At 44.1% G+C, this 13,513-nt stretch overlaps 1 protein-coding gene across 1 annotated transcript; it reads left to right on the top strand.

Moving 5' to 3' along the window:
• Positions 1 to 668: 668 nt before the first annotated feature.
• On the top strand, positions 669 to 7,648 carry MS4A6A (membrane spanning 4-domains A6A). The gene is made up of 5 exons (XM_047069978.1): positions 669 to 815; positions 2,362 to 2,496; positions 2,821 to 2,877; positions 5,486 to 5,591; positions 7,557 to 7,648. Exons 1-5 carry the CDS (start codon positions 669 to 671, stop codon positions 7,646 to 7,648), a joined length of 537 nt encoding a protein of 178 aa, XP_046925934.1.
• Positions 7,649 to 13,513: the final 5,865 nt, after the last annotated feature.

Genomic DNA, 13,513 nt, shown 5'->3' with positions numbered 1-13,513 from the left:
GGTTTTGGTAACTAAAGAACCAACTAACCTACAGGGTTGTTGTAAGGATTAAAAAGGCATTAGAGGGTGGGGGCACCCGGCTGGCTCAGTCCGTAGAGCATGTGACTCTTGATCTCGGGGTCATGAGTTCAAGCCCCATTTTGGGTATAGAGATTACTTTTAAAAAAAAGGCACTAGAGGATAATGTCTAATAAAATACAACTTAAAAATACTTGGGATTAATCCTAATAAGTATTATTATTGGGCTAAAAAATGAACAGTTAGGTAGCGTGAAAAGTACAGAACCCGAATAGGAAAACGCTGATGAATAGAACCCTCCCTGCATCTCATAACTGGTAGGGACGTTTGAGGGTGAAATTCTTGGAATATTTGGCTATTCACTTGTTGTGGGTAGAACCAGGGGAGAGATTTCGACGTATTGCAAGTTTTGTGTGACCATCTGCCTCTCGAGATTGGTGAGCCAAACGCTGTTGGGAAACAAATATTCATGATGCCAAGTATTTGTGGTTTTCACCGCTGCATGCTGTATAAATTTCCTTCCCTAAAAGAATAGGTCAAGTCCAGACTAATGGGCAAATACTGGCTTCCAATTTTGGGAAGCCTGAGAGCTCTATACTTTTTAAGAACTGAATGTGTTTATTTTCTCTTCCAGGGTTCGTGGCACAATCATGCTATCACGGTCCATGACCAATGAGGCCATTGCAGTTCTGACACCAAATGGCATCAGCTTCCCCCAAACAGGGGAACCTAAACCCACCAACCAGAGGCAATACAACCTCAAGAAACAACTAAAGGCAGAGGTCAAAGTTCTTGGGGTAAGCCCAATTCAGAACGTGCTGGAATGGGATGGGGAGGGGGGCGGGGTACAGGAAAGAAACCGTAGTCTTTAGACTACGCCATGGTGGCTCTTAAGTTTTGCCAGAGGGACTCTGGGTTCGTGAGTAGTCCAATGGAAGCCACTTGTAGAGCCATCCAAACCTTCCCCAGACGTAAGATGATACTAAAAATGTTTCTCCCCTCTTCTGAATACTAGCAATTGAGTCTTTGTTGATGTTTCCATAGTTTTGCAATAGCACACTCCTCTTTTTATAAAAAATCACTTTCTTTTTTTATTGTTTTTAATGTTTCATTTATTTTTAGTAGATAGAGAGAGAGAGAGAGAGAGAGTATGGGCAGGGTAGGGGCAGAGAGAGAGCGAGACACAAAATCTGAAGCAGGCTCCAGGCCCTGAGCTGTCAGCACTGAGCCTGATGCAGGGCTCGAACTCATGAACCACAAGATTGTGGCCTGAGCCGAAGTCACACGCTCAACTGACTGAGTCACCCGGGAGCCCCCAAAATCACTCTCTTGAAGTGTAATCAGAGTACAAAAAGCCATATGTCTACATGTTTTACCAGAGTAATGGTGATAAGTAATTCCATATTTTATGTATGTTTTTTTCTATGTGTTCACCAATTGCATGCTTAGGCAACCTGACTGATGTTTTTGAAGGGAATTTTTCCCTCACCACAAATCATGAGAAAAATAAACTTCTCTCCCCTCTTTTATTCCTTCCCTTCTGAGAACAGGGATGATATGTGTCTTTTGTTAGCTTCTCTCCTCTCATGCATGATTTGCTAGAGCTCTGCGGACTGAAGGGAGGAGAGCTGGGAGGGATATATGTAGGACTGGAATTATCTCTGCAGTTATATGATCTAAGGCTGCAGAACCTGGGGGGACCCATTGCCTTGCCTCAAATACATGATCCTGTGGGGTACTATGAGGTTCGTGGGACATAATGTTTGGAAAACTGCTTGGCAAATATTCACAGGGCTGGAAATATCTGCAGTGGGTGTCAAGGAGGCAACCTTGGCTACTTGGAAGCCAAGATCCACAGCTGTAGGGACGTGGACTGGAGGGGTCAAGGAGCTGACCGGAGGGTCAGGTTCTCTGTTGTGTCCAGCAGGGTGTGGGAGATGAAGGGAGGGACTTCCACATCACCAGTGCCAAGGCGGTGTGAGGGCTCTCAGATCGCCCCTGTTTCCATAAGAGACAGGAGAGTTGGTAGTAACAGAATGAGAGAGCCAGGGAAAACAGTCCAACACTGAGCCGGGAGCAAGGGCCATGAGCCAGAGAGGCAGAGATGCTCGAAGGCTTGCTGAGCACCTGCCAGATGGCCCGAGACTGTAGTTTTCTGTGACACAGCAGCATTTCCTCCAACATCTTTGTGGAGCCCCCACCCCAGACCTTTTACAGTGTCTGTATCCTTGCTGGGATCCTGTAGACGGTGATGATGTGCGAGGACCCTGGGAGAGATAGAGAGGCTTTGCCTCTCCAAATGCTGACTTTAATCCTCTGTCTCCCTTCTTCTTCTTCCAACAGGCTATTCAGATCCTGTGCGGGGTGATGGTGTTGAGTTTGGGGATCATTTTGGTATCTGTTCCGTCCTCTCCATCTTTTACCCCGGTGTTTTCCACCCTTTTGAAGTCTGCTTACCCATTCATGGGAGGCTTGTGTGTGAGTAGAGATCCTTAGGAGGACAAGCAGGGTGGAAGTGGGAAGAAGATGCCAGGAGGGCAGGCTGTGCACCTGTCAGCTCACTGTCTGCCGGGAGCAAGGGGTCAATGGTAGAACATGTTTCCCTGTGTGTATAGCCCAGAGAAGAGTTGAGTCGGGTGGGATAGCAGGAGTCACCTGGTTCTACATCTATGTCTTGGTTGGCTCAAATAATCATTTCTTCTGAAGATCACCTTACTTTTCATCTCATCACCTTGTGGCTAACACCGCGGCTTCGTGTATACGTAGAAACTGACCTCACCGTTGTCTCTCCTTTCTGAGTAGTTTGTCATTTCTGGAACTCTGTCAGTCATCATGGAGAAAAAGTCAACTAAGCCTTTGGTGAGTATAAGAACTCTGACCCACTACTCATGGATCGAAATGAAGTTTAGGGAGAAATCTCCAGGGTCAATGTCTCCACCTTGCAGGTTCAGAGCAGATATTTATCAGAGTCAGGAACTGAGTCTGGATTATCCATATTCCTGTCCAGTGCACCCTCCTCCGGTCACTGCACGCTCAATCACAGACTTCATTCAGGGTACTGTCTTATACTCTAGACCAGTGCCCAGGAATCTATTCTAGAAAAAGTCTGCCTCCTTATAATGCACCTTTGATGGTGACAGGGACGAAGACGGTGACGGTGTTACAAAGAGGTGTATGTGTTGTGGATTCTGTCCAAACCCTTGAGAAAAGCCAGTCAGAATTGTTATGTGGGGAATTCTCTCTCATTCTTTTATCTATCTGATCTAAAACTCAATACTTTTGGAGGATCTGAGTATAAACGCTCGAGTCCTAAAAGGTGTCATTAATTATTGGTGTTGGATAAAAAAAAACAAATTTTCCTGCGTTTAACTCTTCCAGGAAAGCCAGGATTGGGAGTGGCAGGGAGAGGAAAGATGGATTGTAGGGAGGTTTCTAATCTGTAAAGTTTCGCTAAATCTTCACTCAATCCTAGGTCCCTCAAGTAGTTTGATGTTGGGGGTCACACGTGAGAATGCCATAGAACAAAGTAGCAGAGAAACTCCATTTGGAAGCTCTGCTTAAAAAAAAAAATCTCCTGAAGGCAGCAGGAAATTAGAGTGAGTGCTCAGGACAATGCCAATCCCCCCCCCTCTCTTTCTCTCTCTCTCTCTCTCTCTCTCTCACTCTCTCTCTCATCAGACTTTAGAGGTTGATTACTCGGAACCCTTACCTAGCCCCCAAGCTGCCAGATCAGTGCTGTCCTATAGAACTTACTGGAATAGCAGAGATGAAGCAATCACACTGCCAGTCACATGTTGCAACTGAGAACCGGAAATGTGGCCAGTGAAATAGACAAACTGAACTTCAAATTTTATTTCAGTTTACTTTAAATATAAGTAGCCCATGTGGCTAGTGACAACCGTATTGGATAATGTTTCTAGGGGCGCCCGGGGGGCTCAGTCGGTTAAGCATCCAACTCTTGACCTCGGCTCAGGTCATGATCTCATGGTTCGTGGGATCAAGCCCCGCACTGGGCTCTGTGCCGACAGTGCAGAACCTGCTTGGGATTCTCTCTCTCATTTCCTTCTGCCCCTCCCACACATGCACATGCTTGCTCACTCTCCCTCTCTCTCAAAATAAATAAATAAATATTTTTTTAAAGACTAATGTTTCTAGATTATCGGGGAAGCTTATGGGACCCTCACCCCAGAGAAGAGCAACACCAGAGTGAACAGAGCAGCAAACTCAAGGCCATGGGGGTGTGGGCTTTGGGTGCACTCAGGCTCACCAAGTCATGAATCTTGTAGTGAATTCTACTGTGTTCACACATTATACCAGCCCTTTCTGAGGTGGAGGGAGAGTGTTGTCCCAGAACAAACCTAAATTATTCTAAGAAACCTATACTCCAGAAATCAGGTTATCAGGAGGCCCAGGAGCGTGTACCTTAGTCATTATTTTAGGGAATGGGGGTTAGGAGGAGAAAAATGCCCTGCCTATTCTCTACTGTGCCCCAAATCTCCAACTGCTGAGCCCCTAAAGGAAGAGGAACCTAGACAGGATTATGTGATATTCTAATTTGTGGCTACTGGGAGTTCCCTGGACCACACTCACCTATAAATATAGCTTTCAGGATCATCCTCGCTCGAGTCCCCTTTCCTGTGAGTTGGGGTAGAAGAGACCACATCTCTGAGCTCAGTGTATTTGTTGCCCTCACTCACTTCGTACATGTGGAAACGAGACCCAGAGTGGAAAATGGAACTGGGGAACGGAGCACTCAGGAAAACTGAGAGGGTCGCAGGCAAAGCTACTACCATGATGTCAGCTTCCTAACATCCAGTCTGACCTTCTGCCTCACCCTGCCACTCACATGCTACACCATCCTCGGGCCTAAGACTAGAACTCTTTCTATATACTCCTTCATACAGAGCTCTGGGTGTGACCGCTCATTCATACAGAGCCCTGGGTCTGTCCACTCCAGGGCTCACCTAAGCCTGACTACACTATGTCCCCATATTCCTATCTGGGTGGCTGGGCGTTGAAGAAGGTGGGGTGCAAGGAGGAGCGCCTTGCTTCATCTGCCTCCTCTGTGTGGCTGATGCTTCCACCAGGAGTTTCTGGATGAGTTGGGGGAGAAAGAAATCACATCTGCCTTTGGTCATACCTTTTAGGGGATTCTGTAGACACGGCCTCAGGAAGCCCAGCCATCAGTCCTGGGTAAAGAATTCAGGAGAGGAATATTCTCTGTCACCTACTGAAGTCCTACGTGGGGAGAAACATTTCATTTATTCATTCACCTAGCCAAGATGTACCTTCTAGGTTCAGAGATGTTGCTAAGTGCTGGGGAGACCTACAGGTTTAAGTCTACCCATGCTAGCCTTCCTGAAGGACACAGATTAGAAAGTAAGGTTCTGCAACGCATTGGCAGAGAGGGATGATAGAACGTTGGTTGCTCGTCGGAAGTGATTCTTGCTCAGCATTTGTCTGTCAGGTTCAGAGCAGCGTGGTTGCAAACACTCTGAGCTCTCTATGTGCTCTGGTGGGTTTCATTCTCCTCTCTGTCACGTTGGATGCTGTGGATCCTGCCTTTCGGAAGTGTACCTTCAACAAAGAGCAAAGAAAACCTGAATGGACTACATTTAGCTATTTTATTAACCCATATATGGACAAACAATGCATCACGGCCAAAACCACTCTGACTGTAAGTATTTTTAGACGGGTTGTTCCAGTCATATGAGGTTTCTGAAAGCCTTGACTTGTCGTTACCCCTTCTTTTGAAAATCTGTCTAACTCTTTCTGGTTTGGGCATCTGGGGGAAGGCCAAGGCTCTGTCTTCCCAAAGAGGGGGGCACTGCCCGACTGAGATGACAGGGTAGGCTCTGGGGCAGTGAAATGGAGTAGAACAGGCAATGACAAATAAAGGTGATAAGGAAAAGCTAAAACTTACCTTGATAGAGTTTCTTAATAGTCAAAGTAATTCTGTTGTTAGAGTCATAAAATAGGAGTTTGCCAAACCAAAAATCTTGGCACGAGGAAAGGTAAGTTCAGAAAGGCAAAGACAGCAGGAAGATGTGAGTGATCAGGAAGCATGGAAAGTATGTGTACTAGGGTGTTAACTTGGCCTGAGCAGACATCAGGCCCGGCACTGAGAAGTAGAGGGTAGGAAGTGTGACCCTGGAGGTGAGGGCTTCTCCTTCCGGTGACCGCAGTGATGAACAGTATTGATCGAGTGAGAAAGCAGCATCACTGCTCTTTGTTGTAACTTACAGAGGTGGAATTTATTAAATTGAGAAATATATATAGGAGGATGGAGAATGGCAACTGATAACAATTGCCACTGTTAGGGAAAAGAAAGCAATGAAGTTTAGCTAATAGAAATAATGTCTTAGGTTGGAGCATTGAAGGGTATGTGTGTGGTCAGAAAACCCTGAGAAAGACACGAATAAAGGGCCTCCAGAATATCTGTTGTCCTGCAATCACAAAAGTGGGTGATGTCAAGGACACAGCTGGAGGATGGCCAGAGCTGGTCAAGCACGTGCTTGCACACCACTCCTTATGGAGCTGGCCCGAGGAACTTGTTTCCCTCCAGGTTCGTGATATGATCTTGGGGAAAAGGTACCTGCAAATGAGGTGGCAGTAATTGACATAAACCCACACTTGGTGGAGCCAGCTCATGGTGAGAATCATCCTGGAGAGAAGTTTAGGAGGGATTTGTATAATGAATAAAGTATGAATTGGTGAGGGATAATTTTGCTTTATAAATAAAGGGACTGTAGTGAGCTTGCTTGCTAGGACAATTTCTCGTTAACGTCCACGAGTTGCGTTTCCTCTTCCACTGTGTGTAAATAGACGAGAAGTTTGTGCAGTCACATTTGCTCTCCTGTCCTATCATCTCGCCAGGTTTGCATGAAGGCTGCCTCAGGACAGAAATGGTAGAACCTAGTCTCTTGGTGGAGCGTCTTTTTTGAGTTGGTTTGCTTTGTCAGTGAGGGTGGCGGCTTTGTTTATGCTGTGTTTATTGCCTTGATTGTTCTTTCTCACTCTCACAGACATCAAGAAAGGCTAAGAAAGCCCATCCAGAGGGGGTGTTAATATTGACTTTTACAAAGGACTTGCACCAATGAGGTCAAAACCTCATTGGTTCTCAGATCCCCCTGAGAAGGAAGTATCATGGTGCACATTTGATAAATGAGGAAACAAGCTAGAGAAGTAGAGACTTCGGGCCCACTCAGCTGCTTAAGCGGTAGAGGTGAGGCTGAGACAAGAATGGGAGCTGGCCTTTCCCAGCCCTGGGAGTTATTATACCACTAGCTGAGTCAACGATGTAATCAGATACAGCTATGTCTCCGAGCGAAACGTACAGTGCACAAAGTGGATTATGTGTAGCTGATGTAATTACAGTTCATCCTCCCTCTCAAGGGTCTAAATAAGCAAAGGGATTAAACTAAGCCAATTGCTACTCTGTGATGGTTGAGGCCTTCATCCCTACAATCGCCGCCCAACAAGGGATGAGGGCTTCAGTTGACTCAAGCACTGCCAATCTTGTATTTCCTCCACTGCAGGGAACTCTGTCTGTGATGCTGATTTACACGGCGCTGGAGTTCTGCCTGGCTGCGCTCTCTGCCGTGATTTGGTGGAAACAGGCTCACTCTGACTTCCCTGGGGTGAGTGTGCTGGCCGGCCTTCCCGAGTCCTGCCAGGTGTATTTCAGGTTCAGGGTTGTGTTGAGTGATGTCAGCTAGAGTGACTGACGGGCTGGCAGTTGTCGGTCATGAGATACACATCCGAGCTGGTTTGATGGGGATGGAAGACAGATGAGGAAAGCAGATAACGACTGGGGAGCTGACTGGCTGAGGGTCAACCAAATGGAATGGTTGAACCTGAAAAATGGACCGGTTCGGTCTCCTATCTTGTAAATGCAGAAACCTGGAAGTTAAGTGGCTTGCCTGGCACTGTGTGTGAGTCCGTGCTGTGTTTGGGTCCCTAGAACTTGGCTTGTGTCTTTCCTAGACAGCCCCAGTCTCCTTAACAGTCTTGACTCAGTGAAAGATATTTGCACATGACTGGATTTGGCAAACGTCCTTTGCTCTCGCTTCACCTTCCTGTGATCTTCAAATTCTTTTTCACCTAAAAGATACTTTTAAAAACTTGTTGTTTCAAATTCCATGGGACAGCACCCTCCCACCACCATAGACTCACAGCTTCCTTTAACCAAATTAAAAAGCCTTGATTTATCCAAAATTTTATTACAGAAAGCAGAATGAATACTAAGCTGATGAGCAGCACTTATTTAAAGAGCTTAATGACATGCTACACTCATCTTGTATAACACACATGCACACACACACACACACACACACACACACACACAGATTGGAGGAAATGACATCGAGAGATGTATATATTAAGCTGAACCTTAGTGAAGTCTGAAGAACTAACATATTTTGTTTCTTTTAGCGTGTGCTTTTCCTGCCTCAGAGTTGCAAGAATAAATCCAGCACACCCTCAAAGGCATTTCGTGACCCTGGATACGAAGAACTAGTAACTTCTTAGGGGAAATAGTCATCAGAAATTTGGCTTTATGATACTGTATGAAGACCAGCCAGAGAAACTCAAGAAAGCAAAGTTTGAGTTCCCTGAAATGTAGCGTTTAGGTAATGAGTACTGGAAATGTATATGTTTGTTTTCTTGTTGCTGAATATATGTGTTCAATAGGGGGGGTCTTGGTTTGGCATTAGGTTAAAAGCACAGATGTGTAAGTTACCATCGACTAGACCGCCAAATAGTCAGACATTTACCAAAAACCTAGATAGGATTGTGTGATTTAGTGATCATGCCGAAGTAAAGGAGACAACTCTTTCCTGTCCCCCTTAATCGCCAACAGGAGTTAACTGACTTACGGTGGTGTTCCGACTCTTTCATAGTAGACAGTAGTGTTCCCTCACAGGATTTTACTCATCACTACATGTAGACAAGCCCCCTACAATTAAACCTCAGGAGCTCTGTAAGTAATTGGCTTCAAAATAAAATCTTTATTTGATTTCTATGATGTGTATTTTATCAATACCACCAAACAATTAACTCAATTCTACCTGGAGATAGCATCTAACCCTACAGGTTAAGGGCTCAGTCCTATTAGACTGTGACCCTACCACCCTCTTCCCACTTCAGATGCCAGTAGTAGGTCCAGATTGTCACCTGAGCTTCTGGCCCACTGGCTACAGGTGGAGGTTCCCAAGCCCCCTCCTTAGTTCAACTAATTTGCTAGAGTGACTCACAGAACTCAGAGAAATGTTTCACTTACTATTACCAGTTTATTGTAAAAGGATATAACTCTAGAAAAGCCATAGAGAAGAGATACAGAGGGCAAGGAATGGGAAATGCTGTGAAGGACCACTCTTCCCGAATCTCTTTGTTTTTACCAAGAAGCTATCCCAATCCTGTTCTGGCATTTTATGGAGGCTTTGTTACATACCCATGATCGATTAAATCATTGCCCATTGGTGATAAAACTCAATTTTTACCCCCTCTCTCCCCTCTCTTCTTTCCAGGGGCCAGGGGGGTGGACTGAAAGTTCCAATCCTCTCATCAATCATAAGGTGGGTTTCTCTGCTTGGGGAGGGTCCCCAACCTATCCTTAGGTTCCCTGAGGGCTTTTCCCAAAGCTAGACTTCTCTTAGCTTTGACTCCTTTCTCAGAAAAGGCAGCCAGCCCTTTAGGCAACACTCAAAGTCACTTCTTACCATTGGTTCAACATAACCAGCATGTTAACCACCTGTGTCTTTTAAGCGGCCACGCCCCTCCAGCCTGAGTGAAATGAGATTGGCATCTACCTTGAGATCTGAAGATGTATTGAAAACATGTGTGTTTCACATAGAAAATGCTCCGTTGAGTTTTATTTTCAATTTTCTTCCACCGCCGCCACCCCCCCCCACTTTTTCCCTTACACCAACTTGATTCTCTAAACAATTTGAATATCTGTCTGCCTCTGGATTTTGAAACTGATTAATCTCCTAAGATCTTTCATTCTTCCAAGAGTGTCTGTACAGGACTCTAAACAGAGAATCTCAGACTGCAGCAATTTATTTTCTCTTCCCTTTGCTGCCAAGGAAGATTTTAGAATTAAAGGCATTTTTTCAGAGCTTCTGCACAGGTGACTCTACTGACATCCAGTGGTGAGAAAGAGAAATGCTTTCCCTCCCCCCCCCCCCTCCCCGAGCCCCCCAAATAAATAGAAAAGGCAAGCCAGGGTAATAATTCAGTGTCCATGGAGAACTTCCCTGTGGGCAGCTAATATGACAGTATAAAATCACACCTGCAAACTTTGTCTGCATATGTCATCAGTGAGAGGGGACAATGCATCTTTCGGAAATAATTTATTATTTGTATCTTCAAAAAGACACGAACCATTACTATAAGAAGCTAGAATACCTATATTATTATGAAATAAAATAGGCTTTAATATGAGACATTATTAGAGAGAAAGAGGGATATTTTATCATGATAAAAGGGTCAACAGAGCAGGAAGGAACAAGGGTAAATGAAGGTGTAATTAACAGCAGAGACCCCCAAATATAGGAAGCCAAAACTGACAGAATTGAAAGAATTCAGCAACTGCAAGTGGGTTTCAATATTTTATTCTCAATCATTGATACGAAAGCTAGACAGAAAATCAAGAAGGAAATAAAAGACTTGAACACTATTAACCAACTTAAATTGATGCACATATATATATAAGATAAATCTTAATATAGGGGCACCTGGGTGGCTCAGTCGGTTAAGCGTCTGACTGCAGCTCAGGTCGTGATCTCACAGTTCATGAGTTCAAGCCCCACATCAGGCTCTGTGCTGATAGCTCAGAGCCTGGAGCCTGCTTCAGATTCTGTGTCTCCCTCTCTCTCTGCCCCTCCCCTGCTCATGCTCTGTCTCTCTCCCAAAAATAAATAAATATTTTTAAAAATCTTAACATAATGTAATATATATTACTTGTAGTAATGCATTTGTTATACAACAATAGAAAACAAATATAGATCATATGCTAGAACTTAAGACAATAAATTTTATAAGATTGAAATAATATAAAGTTCTCTGAACAAAACAGAATTAAACAAGAAATCAATAGCAGAGAGACTTTGTGGAATCCCCATGTAGCTGTAAATTTAAATCACTCATTTCTCAATTGACTATGGGTCAAAGAAATTAAAAAAAAAAGAAATTGGAAAATATTTTAAATTGAATAAAAAAGAAAACATCAAATGTATGGGAGACAGCTAATCCTGGGCCTAGAGGAAAATTTATAGCTTTCAGTGCTTATATCAGAAGCAAAAATGTCCCAAATCCGTAACCTTAAGCCCCCTCCCATGAAACAGGAAAGAGAGAGAAAACTAAATCCAAAGTAAGGAGAAATAAGGAAATAATTAAGGCTAGAGCACAGGAAAATAATGACGAAAGACTAAGGAAAGCAAAGTTAGTCCTTTGAAAATGCCAGGAAAATTAACAAACTTCAGCTACACAGACCAAACAGAAAGGAGAGAGAAGACACACATCAAAATCAGTTATGGAAGAGGAGACCCATCACCAACTCTACAAAAATTAAAAGCATTATAAAGCCCTTATATATAATTCCGAACAATTTTATGCCAGCAACTTACACAAATAAATGAAACTGTAAGATAGACATAAATTGCCAAAACTGATCCAAAAAGAATTAGAAATATATGAATGTATCTATAACAAGTGAAGAAATTGAAATAATATTCAAACACTTTGCCACCCAAGAAAAGCTCAGACCCAAATAGCTTCACTGGAATATATCAGTTACTTAAAGAAAAATAATAACAATCCATTATAAACTTCTTCACAAAAGAAAGGAGGCGGGGGGCGCCTGGGTGGCTCAGTCGGTTGAGCATCCGACTTCGGCTCAGGTCATGATCTCACAGTGCATGAGTTCGAGCCCCGCGTCGGGCTCTGTGCTAACAGCTTAGAGCCCAGAGCCTGCTTCAGATTCTGTCTCCCTCTCCCTCTGCCCTTCCCCTGCTCACGCTCTGTCTCTCTCTGTCTCTCATTAATAAATAAACGTTTTAAAAAAATTAAAAAAAAAAAAAGAATGAAAGGAGGGGACGGTCTCAGCTCATTCCATGAGCCAAAGCCAGACAAAGACATTAGAAGAAAGGAAAGCTACAGAATAATGTGCCTCAAGACTGCCATTTTTTTTCCATTCTCCTGAGGTCACAAGGGCAAAGTCCAATAAGATGCCCATTCTGGTGATACCTCTTTTATCACAGTGTCAGTCATAACCCAGGCAAGGGGTCAGTCATAACCTGGGGGCTTGTTTCATAGAGTCTTTGTAGAGCCATTCTGAAGCCGCCAGCTTTTGAGGTATTTCCATGGCTTCAGTAGGCGTTGACCATCACAAGGCAAAGGAAGGACAGTAGAGCATTTGCCCTCTTTTGAGTGTAAATGATGCACTTCTCCGTTAGTCCATTATACACTAATTTCTTAGGAGCCATTTTTATAGATGTAGACAATTGATGGGGTGTGATTTGTCCCGGTTCCTTTGGCTGGCGCTCCTCCTACTGGCCAAAAAGGGAAAAGCTCACTCTTGGTCTTGTTAAGCAGGAACGCTAAAAAGGAATGTTCAGCTGACTTGCCGTTCTTTTGCAGTTCCTTACTCATCCATTTTGCTAGATCCTCAGGTCAAGTTTCTATCATTTCCATATTATACCGGGAAGTCCTATTATCAGCAACTGATTTTAAAGCCTGTGCCACCTCAGACCGAAGGGGTTCAGTAACCACCTGGGCATTCCCTTTATCAAAACCTTTTTACTTATAAATAAATCCTTAGTAATATTTTTAGTTAAAGACGAATCTGGGTCTTCAATGCAATGTCACTTCTGATGCCCAATGTTCCAGTGGTAGCGGTTAGGGTTTAATTTCTTTTTATTTTTTTAAAAAAATTTTTACATTTATTTATTTTTGAGAAACAGAGTGAGACAAAGCGTGAGCAGGGGAAGGGCAGAGAGAGAAGGAGACACAGAATCTGAAGCAGGCTCCAGGCTCTGAGCAAGAGGTCAGCACAGAGCCTGATGCGGGGCTCGAAACCACGAACTGCGAGATCATGACCTGAGCCGAAGTCGGATGCTCAACCGACTGAGCCACCCAGGCGCCCCAGGGTTTAATTTCTAAAGAAGACTCATAGGATCCAAATGGACTATGCGTCCCACTTTAAGATCTATTTTGCAGGACTAGGACACGATATAGCAACAGCGTTAAACTAAAAATGTGCGTTCCAGCTAATGACTGCCTCATTGCAAGGGGCCCATAATGACGGGTTTGTGTTCCAATTGCTCTCCCTTTCCCCCTGTGATGCATGTTTGTTTTTGATAAGGAATCCCAACAGAAAACCTCAGGACCAGGACCAAATTGTATTGGTTTGGGGGCTTCTTATACCTGGCTTGTCACATGGGCATGTTATTGCAACCAGCCCCAATAACATACCATTCTGTGGTCTCGCTGAAGC

Source organism: Lynx rufus, unplaced genomic scaffold, assembly GCF_022079265.1.
Source record: "Lynx rufus isolate CCGP_SWC_20201006 ecotype Redwood Valley unplaced genomic scaffold, mLynRuf1.p SCAF_9, whole genome shotgun sequence".
NCBI lineage: Eukaryota > Metazoa > Chordata > Mammalia > Carnivora > Felidae > Lynx > Lynx rufus.
This window is presented reverse-complemented; position numbering and strand designations above follow the sequence as displayed.